The sequence below is a fragment of the Anguilla anguilla genome, chromosome 15 (assembly GCF_013347855.1).
Source record: "Anguilla anguilla isolate fAngAng1 chromosome 15, fAngAng1.pri, whole genome shotgun sequence".
NCBI lineage: Eukaryota > Metazoa > Chordata > Actinopteri > Anguilliformes > Anguillidae > Anguilla > Anguilla anguilla.
The window spans coordinates 23,604,640-23,627,354 of record NC_049215.1 but is presented as its reverse complement, the minus strand read 5'-3'; the positions used below and the strand labels follow the sequence as shown (position 1 = coordinate 23,627,354).

General features: G+C 40.8%; 1 protein-coding gene across 5 annotated transcripts in view; it reads right to left on the bottom strand.

Moving 5' to 3' along the window:
• Positions 1-5,513: 5,513 nt before the first annotated feature.
• The window catches only part of LOC118213909 (collagen alpha-3(VI) chain-like), a 119,515-nt gene continuing 102,313 nt past the window's right edge, over positions 5,514-22,715 (bottom strand). For 4 of the 5 annotated variants that reach the window (XM_035393138.1, XM_035393140.1, XM_035393141.1 and 1 more), the window contains 20 exons: positions 22,650-22,712; positions 21,586-21,648; positions 20,830-20,880; positions 20,440-20,475; positions 20,180-20,242; positions 19,664-19,726; positions 18,317-18,349; positions 18,150-18,186; positions 17,743-17,754; positions 17,113-17,606; positions 16,592-16,694; positions 15,545-16,249; positions 15,137-15,239; positions 14,964-15,016; positions 14,459-14,722; positions 14,180-14,260; positions 9,441-9,626; positions 9,208-9,264; positions 6,917-7,102; positions 5,514-6,341 (listed from right to left, as the gene is read on the bottom strand). In XM_035393138.1, the coding sequence (XP_035249029.1) occupies positions 6,301-6,341; positions 6,917-7,102; positions 9,208-9,264; positions 9,441-9,626; positions 14,180-14,260; positions 14,459-14,722; positions 14,964-15,016; positions 15,137-15,239; positions 15,545-16,249; positions 16,592-16,694; positions 17,113-17,606; positions 17,743-17,754; positions 18,150-18,186; positions 18,317-18,349; positions 19,664-19,726; positions 20,180-20,242; positions 20,440-20,475; positions 20,830-20,880; positions 21,586-21,648; positions 22,650-22,712 (2,694 nt within the window). In that variant the 3' untranslated portion in view covers positions 5,514-6,300. The remainder of the gene's footprint in view (positions 6,342-6,916; positions 7,103-9,207; positions 9,265-9,440; positions 9,627-14,179; positions 14,261-14,458; positions 14,723-14,963; positions 15,017-15,136; positions 15,240-15,544; positions 16,250-16,591; positions 16,695-17,112; positions 17,607-17,742; positions 17,755-18,149; positions 18,187-18,316; positions 18,350-19,663; positions 19,727-20,179; positions 20,243-20,439; positions 20,476-20,829; positions 20,881-21,585; positions 21,649-22,649; positions 22,713-22,715) is intronic. The other variant, XM_035393139.1, reaches the window with a different exon arrangement.

Sequence of the window (22,715 nt, the reverse complement as noted above, 5' to 3'; positions counted from 1 at the left end):
CTCTGTAAGGCTGACCTTTTATTGAGTTCCCAGTTGGTACTGTAATTACTCAAACTATCTTCCTGATTTGTTTATAGATAATCAGTCAATGTTGAGCAGTACCTTGTCATTTCAATAGCACACCCACTATCAGAAAGAATTCCTGTTGAAACAGCTGTCATCATCTTTAAATAATCAGAGTAGCCAGAGGGAAACTTTGACTTTTCTGCTTTGGATTAGCTGGGGTAAATACCATTAATCCCGACGGTAGAGAGGGTTGAAGGTTCTGTTCCACATAGTGGTTTGAATTAAAATCAAATGAATCTGTCACTGCGTGAGAGAGCTATTCCACGAGCCGACATGTGAGAGTGAGATCACGTTCAAGAGAGCATCCAGGTTGCAAAACCCGTGCCACTGTAAACACTCCAGCCTAGTTCCAGTGAACCACACTTATTTTCTTCCCCAGTTGGATAACATTGTGGTGATACCACATCCACTGTAGTTTTTGCTTGAATACCCCGGATACACATGCAGGAATCTTTGTTCTACACTCATACCCTCTTCTACATCGGACCCTGAGCCTGTTATTATAAATATAATTTGTGAATATAATCTATTAATCTAAGTAAGTGCTCAGTTATTTACTATTGCGGTCATGGTAAATATTTACCACAAATTTTCTTTACAAATCACAAACTTGGCCAAGAGCAAAAGGTCAAGCTTATTCTTTTCATTTAAATTAAACAAAGCTGGTCTTGAGACATTGTGAGAGGTTTAAGAGTTGCTCTCATTGAACCACTCTTTCAGGTCCACTTGCAATTTCCCATAATGCTTTTTAAAGTGGCCAATCAATCAATCAGCTTTATAACGAAAGCCCTCACTTCTAGAAAAATGTTCAGTCATCTGTTAATGTGTACATCTCCCCCCCATGTAAATTGCATCATGCTGTGATAACAGCATTACCGCTGTGCATCATTGTAGAAGGATGGACGGAAATTGAAAAGCCAGAATTCTGGGGTTGTCAGACTTGCCAAATTTCTCTAAATTGTCTCCGTGATAGTATCTCTGTAAAAAAGGGCTATACAAATTATTAACTGAATTTAATTTAAAAGCTCATCAATTTAATCTGGAATCTTTGTTCATCATGAGAACCAATCTAAAACAGGCTTTCCTTTATTGTCTAGCCAGCAATAAAGGAAAGGTGGCAGCTTCTCCAGGAAGTCTTCTGATGAGTAATGACGTACTGTGTTCTCTTCTTAGTGTCTGGGAGGATGGTGAACTTTAGCACTTCTTGGGTCTTCTATTGACTCATCCTGGTTTTCTCAGACAGTTGTGGAATTATTTTTTTTGTTTTTTTATTTACAACAGAAGTGCATTAAGAACCCATACATGTGATTCAGATTAGCAGCTCCGGTCACTGGTTCTTGGAGGTTAATATGTCTATTCGCTCCATGTTTTCATTAACAACCATATGAAAACACATCGGTATCCAGTCTTGTTGTCAAACAGAATTATGTGCAAAGCTAAAAACTGACTATTGCTTATCATTATCTCTCATCACTGATTCCATCTAATTGCTCAGATTTGTTATTTGAAGGGATTTAAATTTTATGATTTGTGATGTGATTTATTTATGTTTAAGGGATAATACAATACTAGAATGAATTAAGATACATATACATTTATAATATATCACTTGATATACATTTGCATATTTCAACATTTATTTTAAACGCTGTTAAGTTCCTCAAATGCGTGTATTAAGAACGAACATAGGAATGAATCTGCAGTCTGTTATCTGTCATCCTTAGAGTCCCCCAAAGATGATGGACATGTTTTTTTCTATTTTCACTCCATATTATTTCAGAAAGAACAGATGTCTCCACCCAAAGGAATCCCAAATGTGTCTATTTCACATTCTTAGAACTTAGAACTCCAAGGTATAAGACAGGATTGCACTGACATGAATCAAAGAAGACACTTCATGAGCAGATCAATAGGTGGACTGCAGATGCTCTGCAGATGGGTCACTAATCAGAAATGACACTGAACCAATCCTCCCTTCACTGGCTGATGCTGGCACTGGTTGTACATCGTTCTGCTGAGCTGCTAACCATGGTCTGCACTAGCATCGTCTGTGTTCAAAAGCATTTAATCTCTGTAACAGCTGACATAGAGCATTTACAGCATCTGAGAAGAGAGTGAGCACAAGCTGGGTAAGTGCACCAGTGCAGCACTTCATTTTCTGGTCATATTAGTTGATCAAATATATTTATGGGTGTAATGGTGTTTGCCAAAGGAGTTGCATTAATGTTGTTATATGAATTAACCTGGCCCTAAGGTAAGTTAGGTAATGTAAACACAATAAGCTACATTATAACTAACCCCACTCAGCTAATTAGCCTTCCATGTTATTCAGTTTCTTTTTGTAAATGTTACAGCAGTTACCACAGGCAAACTGGTGCTAACTGCTATAATTAACCTACAACAGGCAACAGCTGTTAGCAAAAAAAGATATCCAATAAAGCTATCCTTAAATATGACATAAATCAACCGTCCACAGCAGGCTTGTGTAGTTTCATTCTGGCATAGTAGAGAAAAGGTCAGGCAAAGTGTTTGCCGTTTACTATAAGTCAATCTGTATAAGAATTTCAGCCAAGTGATCGTAATGTAATAATGTAAAGCTGTGCTTTTGACACCCGGACACAAATTCTGGCATGTGTGAGATTGCTCATCTACAAGGTTCCTAATCCTCAGCGTTGACACCCTATCCTCCTTGCAGAGCCTACTGTATCAAAGAGCCCCGGGAAAAAAGGCTATACTTTGCCATAATTAAATTGGCAAGGGCCTTGTTTCACAGTCCTGTGATGTCACAATCCCAGTCCTCCTATTTGATTGAGGGTTTATTGCTAGATCAATCACTATGGATAAAATTCTTGTTTTAAATGTTTGTTTTTCAGTAATAAGTACGTGAGATGAAATCATCCATACTGTGCGCAAAAAGTCGGCTGGACCCATCTAGGTTCAGACCTGGCCCAATAACTACTGTAATGGGCAACATCTGAGCAGATTCTTGCCATGGTCTGGCACTTCTATCTTGGTTCTAGTTGCCCGGATCTGGGCCAATGTACTTGTCCCAGGTCCAAGGTGTAATTCATTCTGACACTAGGCCACACGGTTTGTTCTGTATCTGGGCCTGACATTTCCAGCCAGTTCCAGTGCTAACTGCCATGTTTAATTTACACACATTTAACACGACATGTAATATCACTGATTAAAATAAGCTCAATTGTCAGCTCTTAACAAAGCAGACAAAATGAACGGTGAGAAACCCTTTTATTTTATTCACATGAAATCTGCAGTGGAAATTCCAAAGAACCTTTTTCCCCTTTGTCCATTGTCGCTAACGTTTTGAATGAGGGAAGCAGGAGTTTCAATTTTGCTTAATGTACTGTACTTCTTTAGTCCCTGGTGTTGAGTGTAAACTGTACCCTTTTTAAGAGAATAATGACAAGCAGATGTTCCTTTAGGATTTAAGGGGCACCAGCACCTTTAAGTGGGGGACAGACAATTCTGCGTTATACCTGTTATTATTTATTAGTTTATTTCATCTTTATTTAACCAGGGTAGCTACTTTGAGGTCTTTTGCAAGTGAGCCCTGGAACCTACATGTCTTTGGACTGCGGAAGGAAACTGGAGTAATCTGAGGAAACCCGGGCGAACTTGAATCCAGAACCTCCTTCTTGTATGGCAACAGTGCTACCCACTGCGCCACCACGCTGCCAAATATTAAATTTATATGAATGAGATCTGTAAACTGTTCAATCAGACTTTTGTCGTGATCTCCTCTTTGGTAAGTGCTGTTCATTGCACAACAGTATTGGGTTGCATTTTTCTGCTGATTACTGCTGTTAAATTCAGAAAATGCAATGAAATTGAATGCTTGGCAGTGAGGGGTAGAATGACTTCACACTGTCACAGTGAAAGAAACAGTAACATTAGAATGTTCAAATCCAATTCCAATTGTGTATGTAATTTCTTCTGGACCACACCCTACCTATCTTAGGTAGCATACTTCACCCAGCTGTGGAGACCCCTTAAATACAGTAGCTGTCCTATTCTGGGTTGTCAAAATAATTATAATCATGCTGTGTGCCCAAATTTTATAATAAATTCTATCTTATTGTTTGCAAATCAGGAAGATTACAGATCATTCCCATTAGAGAGAGACATTCTACACCTCACGGAAGAAAGAAAAAAAATTACCGGATCTAATCAAATTGCAATTTTCTGTAATTTCATGAACAGCAGTTTTCCGGGGGGGTTCACGGAAAGTTCGCGACTGTCTGACAGCACCATTAGCAGCACCCTGTGTTATGTCCTCGTGTTTCCATGGAGATAAATTAAAAATACTCTTTCGCAGGGGTGATTTAGGAAGAAGTTTTTTGCAACTCTTTAACCTTTCTGGTCGGGGTTCCTCTCTTTTTTTGCCCCACCGAGAGGAACTTCTCGGGGGCGGGATCACGGAGAGGAGCTGGAGAGGGAACATCTGGGCCTGGAGAGGCACTGGCTGCGCTGCACAGAGGGTAGCGCTCCCTCCCTCATAAATCTTCTCCCCGTCCATGGCGGCAGCCCCCAGACTGTCCCGGCTGCTGGCTTCCCCCCAAAAACACAGGCCTTGTTTGGAACGCATTCTGAGGATAAAAATTAATGCATTTTCCTGCAGAGGAAGACAAAAGTGTCCAGTACTGTTCGCTGCTCTTATAAAGGATTTTCCATAAACTGTACAGGGCAGTGAAGACAGCCTTTTCTTCCAGATTTTCACTCAACTGAGCTCCAAAGACCGGGTGCAGAACTAAACAGGTTGCACTGTAGGGTAGTTTGGTTTGGATGCAGTTTTGAGACACAAGCTGTTGTTTCCCTGAGCTCTTCCATCATTCCCAATAAAATTCTAGATGAATGTACTGTACTGTATTGTAAAAAGTGTTATGCAAGTGAACCTGTTAAAACGACTACTACTCCTACGTCTATTACTATTAACTCTCTTACCCCAACTGCTACTACTACACATTATATTATTACCAATTTACATTACTATGACGATCAATTCTACTATTGCAATAATATACAGTAACAATAATGGCTTTTTAATCTCATATGCACCCTGGAAATCTGCCTTGGAGCAATGGAACTTTCTGGATCTGTATCTCTCTCTCATCATTCATACTCGCACATGCTTGCGCACGCATTCTTCTTTCCTCCATTTCTCTCCCTCTGTCAGTGAGTGAGATTTTCCAGACGTTAAAAGGCAAACACAGCCATAAAAGGCCTCACTTTGCTACAAGATACTCCAAAGCACAGCTGATACAGCTCTTATCCCTATCATTAGAGTTCTGCTTTTTCATTTTTTATTTCCACAATCACTAAAAGGAGGGAAAGAAAACCGACACAAGACCACTTCATTTCTACCCTTCTGCTAAAATCTTATAATACATTTTTCTCACTCAAAACCCGTGAAAGAAATATCACTCCTATTAAGTTTATTAGAAAGTCTAATTTTTATTCCCCATCCCCTCCCCCCAAATAAAACAAAAAATTCAACAAACAAAAAAATATCAGTTTGACAAGTACATTCCATATTTAAGAACTGGAACATGTTTGTGAAGCAAGGGTTCCAGAAGTGCATTTACAACACATCATGTCTGTTTGCTATTGCTGAGTGACTGTCATCATATACATATTTTCACTTAGAGTTATGTAAACACAACCAAAGAATCTATACCATGTAAATCTTTATTGCTGAAAGTGAAATCCTAAAGCATAGCCAAGTGGCTCAGAATGAGTCTAAAAATACTGAAAAAAGTATCTGTCTGAAATCTGTGTTTTGCTAATAAAGAAGTTATTTTATTTAATACGGTAATGCCAGTTAAAAAGAAAAGTTTTATAAAAATTTCTCTGACCAAGATATTCATACAGTTTTTTGTTTTAAATTATAAAAAAATGCACCTAATTTTTGAAAACAGTTGTGTACATGTTCCAGAACCTTTAAAATACAAACTGGACAAGGTCAACAACTCCATTGGCAAACGCGTATAGCACCAGTACGAAAATCATGCAGCACTCTTTTTATCCTCTTCCTTTTTGGGTTCATTTCTTTATTGTGACAGAAAAGAAAAAAATGACTACTTCAAGGCTTTGCAAGTGAATCCTTTGCAGGATCAGTGCAGTCATTGTTTCTTTGCTCTTCTGTTTTGGTCATTTAATTTGATATCCTCAGAATCACCACAGAGGTAAAAGTTGATTTTCTTCACCGATGTTCTCCTATGTTTTCATTGCTGCCATGATTTTTTGCTTGCCAGGCACTGTAAATAAAATTGAAGATACAGGCTTTTAATTTCTTTATGTCCAAAAATGATGTTCACAATTCACATGATTTTGACTGAAGTAGTTTTTTACTAGGCATGCATAAAACCTTCTATCAGCAATACAACCTTCACAGCTGTCAGGTAATTAAAGTGTTAATACAGGCATTATTACGGTTCTGTTTGCTGGGGATTATGAGGCTGACTGTATACAACCATAAAACAATAGTTACAACTCTCGCTTTAGGGGGACTGAGTTGCAAGTTGATTCAGCCCATTAATTTATCCAAATAATTAATTAGCTAAGAACATGTAACTTCAGAACTTTATTTCCAAAATATATGGTAATGAAACAGATTTTGAAATGTGTTTGAAAAGCTACAAACACCACATGCTAACAGTGCTTTTGTGAAATGTTTTTGCGATGTTTCGTCATTTTAAATGCACTCCAGCCATTAGTCTGAGAAATGGGCTTTTGAAAAATATGTATTTATTAAAACATAAGATGGGGTTGATGGGGTGGGTTAGGGGGGTAAATGGGAAAGCAAACCATGGGAATAGAGGAGAGGACCCACCTGCTGTCCCGCAGGTCTTCAGGCACTCCTCCTGGGTGTCGAAGCGGTTCTGGTTGCCTTCGCAGCCTCCATACCAGAAGCGGGTGCAGCTCTTGCTGGGGAAGTCGTAGTGCCACTTGAGGACAAACTTTGCACATGAACCCTCTTCCTTGGGGAGCTGGCAGATGTTCACCCCGAAAAGGGCAGCTGAGAACAAAGCAGGGACCAAGGGAAAGGGGGGGCGGAGGTTGGTTGAGCATTAATTAACATCCGGGAAATTGATTGACCATGTCTGTTCTAACAACCTGAAATTCAGCTGTCTGACAAACCCGGGCTGTCAAGGTTCCACAACTGATGTTGTGATATTGAATTGGGTTAACATAAATAATCATGTTGGTAAATGTTCAATCGTAATCCAGCTGCTGTGAAGCTTTTTGAAGTTTCTTTTCAAATTTATCTATGACCTTCCTCCACAAAAGCCAATATCTTTAAAAAGAAGAAGTACATTTACTGAACATGACAGTATATGTACAGTAAATTGGCTGCAGTTACCTGCAAGCAGAAATGTTCTTTTTCAATGTTATGCATTGACCCATGAACAACAAAATTGCTGGGCTCCAAACCGCAGGCATTGGAAAATAGGCCTGAAGAAGGCCTGAAGGCCTATTACCTTTATTACTGTGAGCACACAAAATGATAACATTTCAGCTGCTAAACATCAGGACCAAATTTTCCCACTAAAGTGCATGCTGGGATATGTGTATGTTTTGGAATAAAACCTGTTTCTATTGGCAGCTGCCATTATCCACCAAAAAATATGTTCCACTGAGAATCTTTGAGCTCATTGACGCCAATAATATATTCTGGAAGACACTGAAACTGTGCTGCTCATGATTGCACTGGTGATGCCTCACAGTTGAGTCTGACAGTGTTAAAATGGTACTCCAAAGCCTGTGCCATTCTGTGACTATGCCTGTTCTGAAGTGCATGACTAAACTGCCCTATTCACAGATGCACCTGCATGTCTGCTACCCATCACCCAGGGGCAGTGTTAACCGTACAGCTAAAATCTACCTTACAATTATTTGGCAGACGCTACAATACAATAATTTGACATACAATAAGTGCATACAGAAGGTCATTGGAACAACGACAATATGCCTGGCACCTTATGTAGCGAGCATCTTGACCCCATGTGGGGGTGGGGGGGATGGATCAGCTTGCCTGTCCGCACCTAGTTTGGCGCATTTCCTTTGCCATGCTTCATTACCCTTGGAATGTACGACTTCCTCTTTCCTCACACACAGGAGAGACTGACTCCCCCCAGCAGCCATTCCCATCACAGGGCTTCCTGCTCTCATAGCCTGACATAGTTTGAGTTATGGCAAGGCCTTTTCCCTGCTCATTTAGGGCCTGTAATTACCAATCAGGCAATGTAAACTCTCGGCTGCCCGCTTGTTAAGACGAAACTTACAGCAGCATTCTGCCAGTGCTGCTCTTAGTTTCTCTGTGGCAGCTGACAAGAACACAATTGGGCCTTTTCATTCATTCCAAGATGATTACAGTTTGGCAAGTGCAAGTGGAAGCATACAATTCTGATGATTTACCGTTCCATAATTCATCCCATTGATGAAGAGGGATCTGGACAGATAAAGCTCTCTTTGTTTAAAAAAGGAATGGAAAGTAGAAGAAAATGAATTATGCAACTGTGACTGTAACTATATTCTGCTACAGTGGAACTTCATTTATTATTTTTTTGCCATTTTCCAATCCAAGCTGATGGATTTGAGAGGGAGGCCAACCTCTTAATCCTTTTCAGAATTTGGGGGTGAAAACTCTAATGCTTACTCCCTGGGACAGCATAATTTTATCAGAAAATATTTTGTTAAGAATATAATAATACAATAAAAGGACATAAATGAAGGAATGTGAAACTGTTAATAAGAAAAATCGTACATTGAAAACTTGCAGCAGCTAACCCTACCCACCCTACTCCAGGGACAGATAGGAGAAATGAAAGAGAGAGCGATATGAGATAAACAGATTCATAAACAAAGATAACTGAAAACAGTGTCATAACATGGTTCAATGAAAAGCTCTGTTGCTTGCAGGTCGGTATCCATACATGTTTTTGTCTCCCCAATTTACTGTCCGTTATATGCCTAATTAGCTACATGCACCATTGCCAGTTCACCCAATACAGAGTAAAACATCTCAGATCGGAACACAGTAAAAGTCTTCAGCTGTCATTCATGGGATTATCAAGAATTTAAGGCCAGTCAGCATGAAATCCAATAGCCAGTTTGACTCACCTGGGGCAGGTGGGTCTGAGGTCTCTTCCTGCTGCTCACCGGCCTGGGGTTCTGGTGCTGGGGAAACAATTGTTCACCATTTTTTTTTTTAAAAAGCCAATTTGTCACCACAGCATACTGAAACTGAAAATCTTCATCTTTAAACATAGGAACCATGTACATTTAAAAAAAAGTTTTCAATCATACCAGCTTGGTGTAAAGATTTTTGGCAGCCAAAAAAGAGGACTACTTACATGTTTTCAAGCAGCGTCTCATGCACTGGGCTTCAGTCTCGAACCTATTGGCATTCCCTCCACAACCACCATACCAGAACTGGGTACAGATCCCGTGCTTTTTGTCAAAGAACCACTTAGCCTTATAGTCTTTGCATGGCATTCCGAAGTCAAAATCAAGTGCGCACGGGTCTGCATTTTCATTAGCTAAAACATGCAAAAACAAGACTTGTTAATACGAGTGGAAGAAAAATAGCAACAATGTTAAAGTAAAAAAAATTAGATCAGAAGAACTGACCTATACAGTAGTGCCTGGTTTTAAAGCTAGTTGACTGCCAAGGACTGACCACTAATGTCATTCAATGAAATGTTCTGAAGGGACACTGAGCAATTACATGAATATGGGCTTGGAAAATGTTAAATGAAAAGAAAAAACAAATGGGTATGTATTTTTACATTAAATGTATATAAAATAAATGGGGACAGATGCAGTGAGACAGAATATGTATGAAACTGAACTAAGAATGGCAGTGCCCACATTTTTGAGAATGGAAATCAACTCTTTTGCACTTAAAGCCAGGCCTGTGAATATTAGTACATTTTAGTAACTTGTGTTTTTTAGCAGCAGTTTAATTCCCATCATGCTTTGCAAACTACAGTCCACTACCACTGGCAGTACTCTTTCTTTACTGAAAAAGGACAAAGATGCATGCTATCACCAGAAAAGCCTTGCCACATTGAAAGTGACACTATGTTTTTCTCACATGTATACATTTCTCACACTCAAACATAAACAGCAATTGCTTGGACTAATTTCAGAGCAGGTCTGAAGCATCGATGTACTGTAGAAGCCAACTTACATCATATACAGTATGTGACGTTGATGGAATCAACGTTCCAGATGTGTGGCTGGGTATTTTCATTACACAAATATGAGTTAATTGAGTTGAGTTAATAATTAAAGACTACTGCTTTCATTAAGCTAGTTTCTTGGTATTTTTCACCTCCACAGAAATCTGGTTCAAGTAGCACAGTATCCTTGGAACGTCATTGTGGGGAAAAGTGTTCTCTCTGTGGAATTTCATCCATTCCTGACATTTTCTTTGTGTAATTATTATTATTATATTCTTCTTCTCCTTATTATTATTATTATTATTATTATTATTATTAATAATAATAATAATAATAATAATAATAATAATAGTGTGGTTGCCTTTGGCAATCACACTACTATTATCTCACATATTATTCTTCTTAATTCCACCCATTTTTTGGACTGCTACTCCTCCCAGAGTTTTCGCAACACATACATGTGCAATATGTCAAATCGAGTGGCTTCATTGGGAATGGTGTGCTATAACTTTGTGGAAAGTTTTGGTGCACGGCTTCTGAAAAATTCGACTTTTTGTGGGAAATTTTGCCCCATAGAGAATGAATGGTGGAATGTTGACACTCGTGACATCACAATGCCCTCTAGCAACAAAACAGAGCATTGTGACATCACGAGGTTGGACATTCCGCCATTCATTTAAATTTCCAATGTTTATTATTTCATAGTATTTGAACTGGTTGTTATAGACAGTTGTGGGATGCCTCATTGGACATGGTAGAGATTCCTTTGTTCATTGGTGAAGAACCCTAACCCTAATCCTAGCTGAAACCCTAAACCTAACCCTGGCTGTAACCCTAACCCTAACCCGAGTTGTAACGCTAACCCTAGCTGTAACCCTAATCCTAACCCAAACTGTAACCCTAACCCTAACCCGAGCTGTAACTCTAACCCTAGCGGGGTTAACCCTAACCCTAGCTGTAACCCTAACCCTAATCCTAACTGTAAACCTAACCCTAGCTGTAACCTTAACCCTAAGCCTAGCTGTAACCCAAACCCTAACTGTAACCCTAACCCTAGCTGTAACCCTAACCCTAACCCAAGCTGTAACCCCAACCCTAACTGTACCCCTAACCCTAACCATAGCTGTAACCCTAACCCTAACTGTAATCCTAACCCTAACCCTAGCTGTAACCCTAACCCTAATCCTAACTGTAACCCTAACCCTAGCTGTAACCCCAATCTTAACTGTAACCGTAACCCTAGCTATAACCCTAACCATAATCCTAGCTGTAACCCCAACCCTAACTGTAACCCTAAACCTAGCTGTAAACCTAACCCTAACCCTAGATGTAACCCTAACCCTAGCTGTAGCAACCACCTAGAACACCATAGCAATCACCTATTAACACAATGGCAACCCAACACCCTAGCAACCGCCTAGAACTCCATAGCAACCACCAAGCAACACCCTAGCAACCACCTAGAACACCCTAGCAACCGCCTAGAACACCATATCAACTACCTAGCAACACCCTAGCAACTGCCTAGAACTCCACAGCAACCACCTAGCAACACCCTAGCTACTGCCTAGAACATCATATTAACAACCTAGCATACGAAACCTGAAATATGTTGTCTTCTTCCAAAATAGTAATACTGAATACTTATGTAAGAATAATGTTTACATAATGTATAAAGCTCTGTTCAGCACAAAGTCAACTTTGCATTGGCAGAAACCACACGTCACAATTTCTGCAGGAATTTTCTAGTTCTTCTTCTTCTTATTATTATTATTCCTAATGCTGATTCTGGTTTATATTGAGGGGCATGCCCAGACCAAAGAGAACTGTGGGAATGCATTTAGTAGAGTGGAGGTCACAGTGTCTTTGTGAATAACAAAGACGGGATTAATTTATCTGGAAGTGAACAGACACACTAAATTCTCATGGGCTGTGAAAAGCCAATGTGCACCTGCATGAAAAATGCAATTAACTTGAAACCATGAAATAAAAACTGCCTTTACTGGCTTGGACAATGGGCTATGTGTTGATAAGGAAAATGCATCAAAGATAAAGAAAACAGTCATGAAAACATACTCTAATAAGTACGGGGTTGTATCCTGTTTCAGGGTTGAATCCAAACAGTCTGCCTTGTGAGGGAGTAATAAAGCTGCATGATAATAAACTAAAACTGAAATAAGGGATCCAGTTCCAGTAAGGTATACAAATCTATGAGATTTGAAAATGATAATACATTTTACTATCCTAGCTACATGGCTAAATAACATAGTATTTGTGAACACAATAATGTGAATTTTGAAAAATGTTGATAAAAAGTTGATGAATGCAAATTTTATGCAGTATTGTAGTAGAAATACAATATTTGTAAACATTAATCTATATTCTCAAATACATATGCAACACTAGATTTTGAATGAACAAAAATAAAAGAAAGAAATGTGTGCCTTCAGGCATATCTTTTATAATGGCTCACCAGGTCAAATCACGACATTTATTGTTACTTTAGGAATGAGAGGAACCAAGACAGCATTTATTTAGTTAGAACTACACATAGAAAGATTTTATTTGACGTTTCTTTGCTTTTCCCCTACTGTTTAATAGGTCACTCACATAAATATTTAATATATAGTGTACACAATTTGCCTCATTCCTCAGATATGCACATTTATGTTTCTTGGACAGCAAGAGAGGCCTCCTTATAAAAGAACAGCATTCTATAAATTTTCATCAGTGAGTATATTTTTCTTACTCACATGCTTAGTGACTGTACAGGCATACCAAGGTGGTGGAAACTGCGCAGCTACTGTGAAAAAGTCTCCTCTTTTTCTTACCATGGCTTACAGCAATTATTAAACTTTGGGGGTTCTTGTTGGGAGAGAATTAAAAATTTCTTGAGAGCATTATGCGTCAATAAAGCTTAAACTAAGAAATACTCTCAATTGAATAACATTTACATAAACAAATTTACTTATTTAAAATATTAAATTCCATAACAGTTTTGTTTCACTAACTCACCAAAGCAGGAACAGATTACTGTTTTACTTTATCATAATTTTATCATTACTACACTACTACTACTGGCCCACTTATGTTTTGTGAATGAATATGCAAATACATGTGCAAATTATTGCCTTGTTATGTGTAACGATAATTCAGTATAACATTGAACCCAGAAAACAGAACCCCAGTTTGCATATAAATTCTGTTAGCTTAAATATTTTTCTGTTCTTTGAAATAATTTTTGGGATGATGATTTGGATCGTGATTAGGTTCTCGGGCCTGTCAACTGTTTAAATTTTGAATTCATTTTAATTCCTACAGTGGCAAGTTTCTCTCAAGAAAAGGCTAAACATGGATGGCCTAATGAAAATGTCACACAACAGCAAGTCACATATTTGAGGTAATTCATACTTGAAAGACCACATTATTTACTGGATCTGTGATTTAAATTCATTTGTACATGTAAAATGTAAAAAGGAACTATATTTTGTTCCTTTTAGTTGTTATGCTAAATAAATGCTTTGTTATTCTGGTCTCAGTGGACTGCCTTGTAATCCGTAGAGTGAGAGATAATAAGATTTAATAAGGGAAAATGGCTCTTAAATCAGGAATTTCCTTGGATTATGCTGTTTATATACCAGCTCCTGCCAATGAAATTATACAGCACCCAGGGCCAATTCTGAGAGAGAGCAGTATTGGGGCAGGGGCAGCTTGCACAAAAGAACTGGTTCAGCAAGAGCTAACAGCGTAGCTAATCTAAAACACTTCTATAATGGTGGCATTAAGGAATATTTGTTATTTTTAGGGCCTCTGATATATTGTTAAGGAGATAAGATAAGGTGAACTGAGGAACAGAACAGTTGTACTTTTCATACAACAGAGAATGAGGAAGGAGTCCTATCGCTCACCTAGCTCTGGTTTGTCCAGTGGAGCAGTGGAAAGAGTAGCAGTCACTTCGGCAGGAGCCACTGTCTTTTTCTCAGCTGCTTCTGTCAAATCAAGGAAATTATGTTAATGTGACAATCACAATAAAACACAGCACAATCCAGGTGCTCTGGCACGTTTGCAACTGTGGGAAGTAACCTCCTTGTACAGCTACAACAAGGAGTCTCAATGGCCAGTGGTTGACAAATGGCAGGAAACAGGAAACGGGCTCGCTGCGGTACGTTCAGGAGCAAGACACTCACTGGTACTGACGATGCCCTTGTGCGTGTGCACAGGCTTGCCCTGCGCGTACACGACCACCACCACTTGGTAATTCTGCGCGCTCTCCAGGCCCTCCAGCAGGAGCTCCGTTCCCGTCACGTTCTTCTGCAGGGCCAGGGAGTGGTCGCTCAGCCGCATCACGGTCACCTCGTAGCGGGCCATGCCCTTGCTGTCGGAGCTGGACCAGCGGAGCCTAAGGCTGCTGGACGTCACGTTGGCCACGTGTAGTTCCTCCGTATCCACTTCTGGAAGAGGCGAAAGAGAACACCAAACACAGGCCCCAAAAGTCAAAGAAGGCAAAAAGTGAATTGAAGGTTGGTAAAGCCCCCAAAATGTGCTCATGGAAAATAAGGAAAAAATGTGGCAGAGCAGAAAGTAGTGTGTTTCAGTAGCAGTAGCCTTTGTCTACTAAAGATGGTGATTCCTGCAGAAATACATTCAGACACTCTGAGGGACAGACCCAGACAACACAAAGAGGTGTGTTACCTTTGCTCTTAGCTGGATGCACAACCTGGTTCACATGGTGCTTCTGATGCTCCCTGCATGGGGACGAAGTTTCAGACACAGTCCAGAAATGAATGAGCAGATTTCTCATATCAGTGATAATGTGGGAAAAGGTACAGAAGTGGCACAGCAGCTGGTTTCATAAAGACACTCACTCTTTCTTTTGGGCGTGTTTGAAGGGAAATTTCCAGGGCTGGTCACTCAGGTACCACTGACAGTTCTTGGAAACTTCAGGAGACATATAGAAGGCGTGCTCCACTGTACAGAGAGAGATAGAACAATAAGGTAAGCACGGGTGAAATAATTCATTTGATTGGCACAGAAATATTCTGAACATACAAATCAGTGCATTTCTTAAATTTGAATGATACACAAAAATAGATAGTCCTAGTGAACCAGGGCCTATGTTCAATGAACAATTGTCCTTAACTATGAAAAGCATATAAATAAATAATAAAAATTGCCATAAACTGTGAATAATACTGTATTTTTACAGCATATATATATATATATATATATATATATATATATGTACCAATCCCAACAGCCCACACTGCACTCACTGCTGATGTATTTGGGAAGGAGGAGCCCAAAGCGCTGAATGTGCGGGTCGTAGAACTGGGTGGCGCCATTTATCCTCTTGAAGAAGACACTGGCGGGCTCGCTGGCCATGCGAGCGAGGATGCGGGCGTCAGTGACACCCAGGTGCTCGCCCACACCAAGGATTACCAGGAAGTAGCCCTTGCACTTGGCCTCAGTGGACAGGCGCACCAGCTTCTCCTCATCCTGTGGCCAGACAGGACCCGTCACCATCAGCACGATGAGCTTCAGGTCGCGGTGGTGCGGGGCCTTCTCAAACACGTTCTCGATGGTGTACTCTATGGCATTGCCCAGCGACAGAGAGCCCTCCAGCTGGGTCACCTTGTCCTGCAGGAAGTCCATGATGTCCTCCTTGGAGCCGTGGTCGGTCAGGTCTATGTCCACCCGTACGGGGGCACCGGTGCCATTGGCACTGAACTCGTAGGGGGCGTGCTGGACCACCGCCACACGGGCGTGGTTTACCGAGGTCTTGGGGTCGGAGGCGATCTGAAGCTGGTCGATGATGTGGGCGATGTAGCGCTTCATCTCCATGAATACCGCGGGCCAGGTGCTCTGAGAGCTGTCCATCACGAAGGCCACATCAATGTCCAAGTCAGTGGTGAAGGAGCGTCTGTCTCTCGTCGATGAAGGGGGGATGAAGTCACAGACCGGGCTGGGTGAGCAGAAGTCTGAAAGGGAAACCAAAATCAGGCTTTAATACGTTAAACGCATTGGAGCCAAATGTAATGTGAGGAAGAAAATTGTGCTGGGGTTATCCAACAGCAGTGGTTCTCACCCCTGATCCTGGATGACCAGTGTCTGGTTTTCATTATTATTCAGCACATCATTTTTAAATTAAAGCTGATTACAGTTAGGTCAGCTTGCCTGGCTTCTTGCAGACCCTGTGATTCTCCAGGATCAGGGTTAAGAACCACCGTCCTACAGTTAGTAACGTGATGAAAATGCATGCACAGCATTTGAGAAGATATGTTATAGATATAAATATCCAATGCACATTAAATGGCGCTCACCCAGACAGATATGGCAGCTCATGATCTTCTCGATGGCTGAGTTATACTGTGCATTGCTAGGAGCGGGGAGAGCAATGACCTGAGCCAGCACAGTGTTGTTGACCTGTCACAGAGAAACGGCTGTGAACAAACCTTCCCTGAAGTCACTGACTCACATTTCTGACAAATCAGACAAGACAAGAGCTTGATTACATCCAGCAAGGAGCATCACTAGCGGACCTTCTGCACCAAGGCAGTTCCGTGCTGTAAAAGGAATCGCTGATGGAGTGCTGAAAGCAGTCTGCCTCTATGCCCCAGCCTCATTTGTTTGTCCACCAAAATTCCAGGCATGCTCTTCGTTAATAAACCAATGAGGTACAATCAGAGACAGTGATTCAAGTCATCTAAACCACTTGCCTATAACGTGGCTAAAACTTATAACAAATTAACTGATTAGACTGTGGGCAACCGATGAACTGCAAATTCCCCCAGATGTCCTGGAGAGAGGGGGGGGGGGTAGTGGAGACTATAGTGCCCCCTACCTTCAGGGCCTGGGAGAGCGAGCGGTCCTCGCGGTTTGTGATGAAGACGGAGGCGATGCCGGCATCGTATAGGCGGAGGGCGGCGGCGCTGAAGGCCGGGGAGGTCTTGACAGCACCATTGACGAAGAAGACGGCCACCTTGCGCATGAGGAAGCCGCTGCGCACGCGCTTGAAGGTGTTCTGGGCCAGGAAGTTCATGGCGTTCTCCAGGCTGCGCGGCTTGCGGGTCTGAAGGGGCTGCAAGCCTTCGATGCGCTGCAGCAGGCTGCTCTTCTTCAGCGCGTCGGCGAAGCGCACCTCCGTGGTCACCTCCTGGTTGTACAGGGTCAGGGCCACCCGCGCCCCCCGGGGGCAGTTGCTCTCGGAGATGGTGATGCCGCCCAGCAGCTTGAGCACCGCTTCCCTCATGTTGTTGAAGGCTGGGCCGGCTGTGCCGTCCGACACGTCCAGGGCGAATGCCAGCTCAGTGGGGTACAGCGGGCACTCCTGAGCGCCTGAAATTGAGGAAGCACGAAATGTTGCCTGTGCTGCTGCTACAATATTAAATGACCAATTTTTTTGTACTAAGGAGCTATATCCATATTTCAGTCCACAAAGTCAAAATACACAATATTCAGAAAACTGACTTACCATAGCAGCAAGCTAGAAGTAAACAAAAACAAAGCATTTTATTACAGTCACAGTATTACAAGATAGTACACAATTATGAATGACAGACTAGGTAGCATAAAAATAATTATTATGTCACTACATTGTATATTTGCATGGACAAAACTGATCATTTTGAATTCCATAAGCATATCAGAAAGTAGGATATCTGCTGCATTTGTTAAAAAAAAACTGTTATCTAGATTAAAAATGTATGATTGCATGATTGAATTAAAAACAATCAACAGTATGATTAAAACTACATTTGCTCTTTGATTTGACTCAAAAATTATTACATCAGAAACAGCATACTGTATATAATAACCTGGAAATTGAATAGAAAGAACCATATTCAACGACAAATGGCAAAGTCCATAATTAGTACTCACGGCAGTTATCTCTGATCTTCTTCACCAATTCACATTGCTGAAAGCAGAAACACAATCACAGAATTATTATGGAAAAAATATGCTCTGGTTCCAATATTTTTAGCTTTTTTAATTCTGTTTTTGCATCCAGTGCAAGTTGTTTGAAAAAAGAAATGTAAACTTCGTACCACCACGCCAGGTCCTCTTGGTCCTTTCAGGCCCTGTAAAAACAGCACAAAAATCCGCATTAAACAGACTGAACACATCAGAAACGCATCAGAACTCAACCCCCAGCTCTGATGGCTAGCAAAGTGAATATCCAAAGAGAGAGCCACCCTTTGTCTGTGGCTCAAGGCAGCATTTGATAGAATGCAGACATTAGACTAGTACAGTATTTCTTATGCACTGTATGAAATGCTGTTTCAACACCTCCAAAATACAGGCTTGGAATCAACATTAGGCTTTTTCTACTGAACTGCAAATAAAAGTGCATTTTTTAAATTAAATTACTTTTTTTCATTCAATTTTATGATAGCTGTGTACATATAGACTGAGTCAGTATGAAAGTTCTCATCTTTAGTGTCTTAGCGCTATAATTTTGGTAGAAAAAGGGCACCGGGTTAGTTTGCTATTGCAAGAAAAGGCTTAATTCAAGCAAAAGACAAAGTTTCTACATATCCTTTAAAAGGGGACCAAGTTGTATAAAACTTTTTCCGAGACCCATGTACTGAATACCTGACTTTTTCTAATTTCAGAGAAGTCATCATCTCTCTGACCCATTGTATAAATGAAGGGGGTTTCGTTGATTTCCGATTGAGAAGAATGAGACGGCAGGCCAAAAGAGATGCAAATGCAATAGCGTTTTCCTGTTGAGCACATAAATTCTCCTCTGACTTTACCACACCAGCTGATAGCTGTAGTCTAACATGTGCATTCAATTGTGAGAGAAAGCTGAGGATGAAAGTTGAGAGAATCCAGGCCAAAGAATGAGACACTTGCTCAAATGTCCTTTGAGGGACAGCAGGTGCAGATCTAATGCTGTTTATTCCTGGTAACCATGGTGCCCATTCCCCCCAGGTGAATCTCTCACACATGGCCTACATCAAGTGTGAATTTGTTAGTTTGGCTCTGTAGTCTCTCATCAGTGTGCACCTCACTGCTATTCATTATTTTACCTACATACAGGCTGAGAATCAAGTGTATCTCCCTCCACACACACACACACACACACACACACACACACAAAACCAACACATGCACACAAACACACACACACTCATGCGCATGCACACACGTGTGAATTTGTTGGTGTCAGTCTGCGGGTGGACGCGTGTATGCATGCACATGTGAAAGTATCATGGATTTTACGTAATGTTCTTGTACCTCTGGCTTTTAAACGAGACATGCATGACCACACAAAATGGGATAATAAAGTCCACCTATATTTATACGTATATATGTTCACCTATATCTATACCTTTACACACACACACACGCCATATTTAAAAAAAACACTCATGAAATAAGGTCCTTACATGAGGTCCAGGGTATCCAACATCCCCTTTCTGACCAGGATCACCAGGATTACCAGCAACACCCTGCAAAAGAATCCAAACCGGCATATTTACATCAGGAGTACACGTGGACCCAAAGCATACCTTTCGCATCTATAAATCATGAACAGCGTGGCTCTCATACTGTATCCGTAATAAAAAGCTGCAAATCTGAAAACATTTACTGTAAAAGTAGACAAGCAGGCAGGTATTATAGAAACCAGGCAAGAAGTGAGGACAGACTTTTCCACTTAAAACAAATAGCCTCAATACCTACAGGCTAGTACCTATATATCTTTGTGTCTGTCTGTCTGTCTAATTTCCTCCCTGCTTGAGTTGCTCTAACATGATTTTTAAAGATGCTGTTTCAAAGTAAATTAGTCATACATTCTTAATGTCTTTGACTCATTTTGACAGCAATACATGTTGAATGGAAGAGGACATTATTTCGACACTCTCTTCAGCCATCTGCTTTCCGTTAAGTCCCAGGAAACTCACCCGCTGTCCACGGTTTCCTCTTGGACCTGGGCCTCCCTGAGGGCCTGGGTCACCCGCTGCACCCTGAAGGAAACAGCAGGGGGGGTTAGAGAGAGAGAGAGTGAGAGAAGATCAGCTTGTCTGCACATGGCAAGGTCACATGCGGGTCAGAGCCAGGCGCAGAGAGCACAGCGGCTGTGTGTGTGTGCGTGTGATGCAGAGCCAGGCTGATCCCCGGGAGTCAGCCGCAGCCAGGAATCACACCCTGAGGCATTACCCACCTTCGGACCAGGGAACCCTGGGAATCCTTCGTCACCCTGCGATTAAAAACACAATCCCATTAACACTAGCATCGGAACACCTACTCCAAGAAAATTCACTCCTCCGTATCGTATAGAATGGGAGAATCCATTACTACGTTACATTTATTCAGCAGACGCTTTTATCCAAAGCGACGTACAAAAGTACATATCAAGGTCATTGGAACAAAGTTAATTATGCGTAGGTTACGATAAAACAGTGACATAACCTTCCAGGTAGCTCTGGGTGAAGCATATCATTTACTGGCAGATTTGTACTTGTGACTGAATAACTAGCAACATTATATATCTCTCTGATAGAATTCACAAAGTTAGTTCTGTCGTTATTGAGGGTGTGAAACTGATTTTTACACTTCTTCCTTTAGGTCCAGGGATTCCAAAGCCATCTCTGCCGTCATCACCCTGCAAGGGAAAGGTAGACATTATTTCCACAGTCAAACTTGGACAGCACTCCCCTGGACCAAGGCACTCGCAAAGTAGAATATTTATGTCCCTAAAAGAATCTAGCTACAGATGGTCTTTTTAGACTTAAATCCTGCCTTCCTTTGAACTTGTTATGCATACATTGTCCTGATTATAAACATCTGTAGGACATTTACTTTTGATAAAATGATCATAGATTTGAGGTTAACAACACACTTTTCTGCATGAGGAATTTCAGCCTAGTGTTGATTTAGGCAGGGCATTTGGTTATAAAAATTGTCAATCACACTTTAAAATAGCTAATGAATAATTTGTGACTCAAGCTATAAGGGACTGGACAAAAATAATCTACAAATGGCTGTCAATCATATATATTCTTATGTAAGAAATCAGGTCCTCTAGCACAGAAACGCTTCCCATTGACAAGCCCTATTTATTCATTCTGTTCCTCAGGAATGAACCCTCCTGATGGGCTGCAGTGGAATCAAAAGCAGCAGTCAGTGTAAATCCCACATCACTGCAAAAAAACACCACGACACTGAAATATGTCTTTTTTTTTAACCGAATCTGTTCCCTCTTTTATCTTTTCTCCCAAACTGGGATGGCCAAAAATGATTGTTGTTTTTGTCGTTGTATTCCCCACTGCTGCTGCTCCTGTAAAGCAGGGGTGTCTTAGACACTCACAGGCTCTCCGCGAGGTCCCAGGGGTCCAGCCACACCTTTAGGACCAGGATCTCCTGGTTCACCCTGTAAGAGTGAACAGGAAACAACAAATTATTCCATGTCCCATCCTCCAGTCAACTCTAATAACCTTTAAGTGCTAGTAAAAAAATGTTTTTCTTGTCCTGGGTTCAAGTAACATTTTTGTACTTTTATTTGTGAAGAAAAGGTTTCCTGCTGCATTTATTTAAATGAAAGTCGAAGTTAAAGACACGTGAATTTAATCCTCAAATGAAAACGTGTAAATTAATTTATGAAAAACTGTGAATAATTCACTGCATTATTGTCATATTTAACTTTTTATGGGCTTTTCAGCTTTATTGGACAGGACAGTTTTGGACATTAACCAGGAAGAACAGGGGAAGAAAGAGGTAATGAGCGTGTGGACAGTGCTCTACAGGCTATGCCACAAGACACCCCATCATTTTTAACATTTGATTTGGACGGAAATGTGACTATGATTGAAGTAAAATACTGGTTACATTGTTCACAATGATTATTATACTTGGTGGAAATATTTCCCAAACCTGTGTGGTAATAATATACTATGTATAATTGGTCAGATCTATAATTATTCATATTAGGTAAATTGTTAAAAATGTATTTATCAATTCTAAAATTCTAAAATAATCATGATGCTTATGTGAAACACATCAAAAAAAGGTGAGATTTCTTGTTGAATGTGCTTACTAAAACTTGTGTTGAAGGTAAATTAATCTGTCCAAGGGGTATTCCTGCCTCTCACCCAAAGCACACTGGGATAGGCTCCAGCACACATCGTGACCCTGACCAGGATAAGTGGGTATAGATAATGGATGGATGGATGAGGAGGACTGGTTTTGTTTTTCATCAAGTCTATCAAGGTTCAGGTTATTCCATAAAAATCTGTGACTCTGTCCTGCAACTCTTTAGTAAGAAGCCAAGGCAAAGGCCTAGAAGGTTCCTGTAGTTTTCTCGCCCTGTGTAATTGTCGCTAACAGGACAGTGAGGACCAAAGGTGAGGCTGCCGTGGTGCAAGTGAATGGTACCTTGCGGCCAACAGATCCTCTTCTACCCTTTTCACCAGGACCTCCTGAAGGTCCTCCAGCACCCTG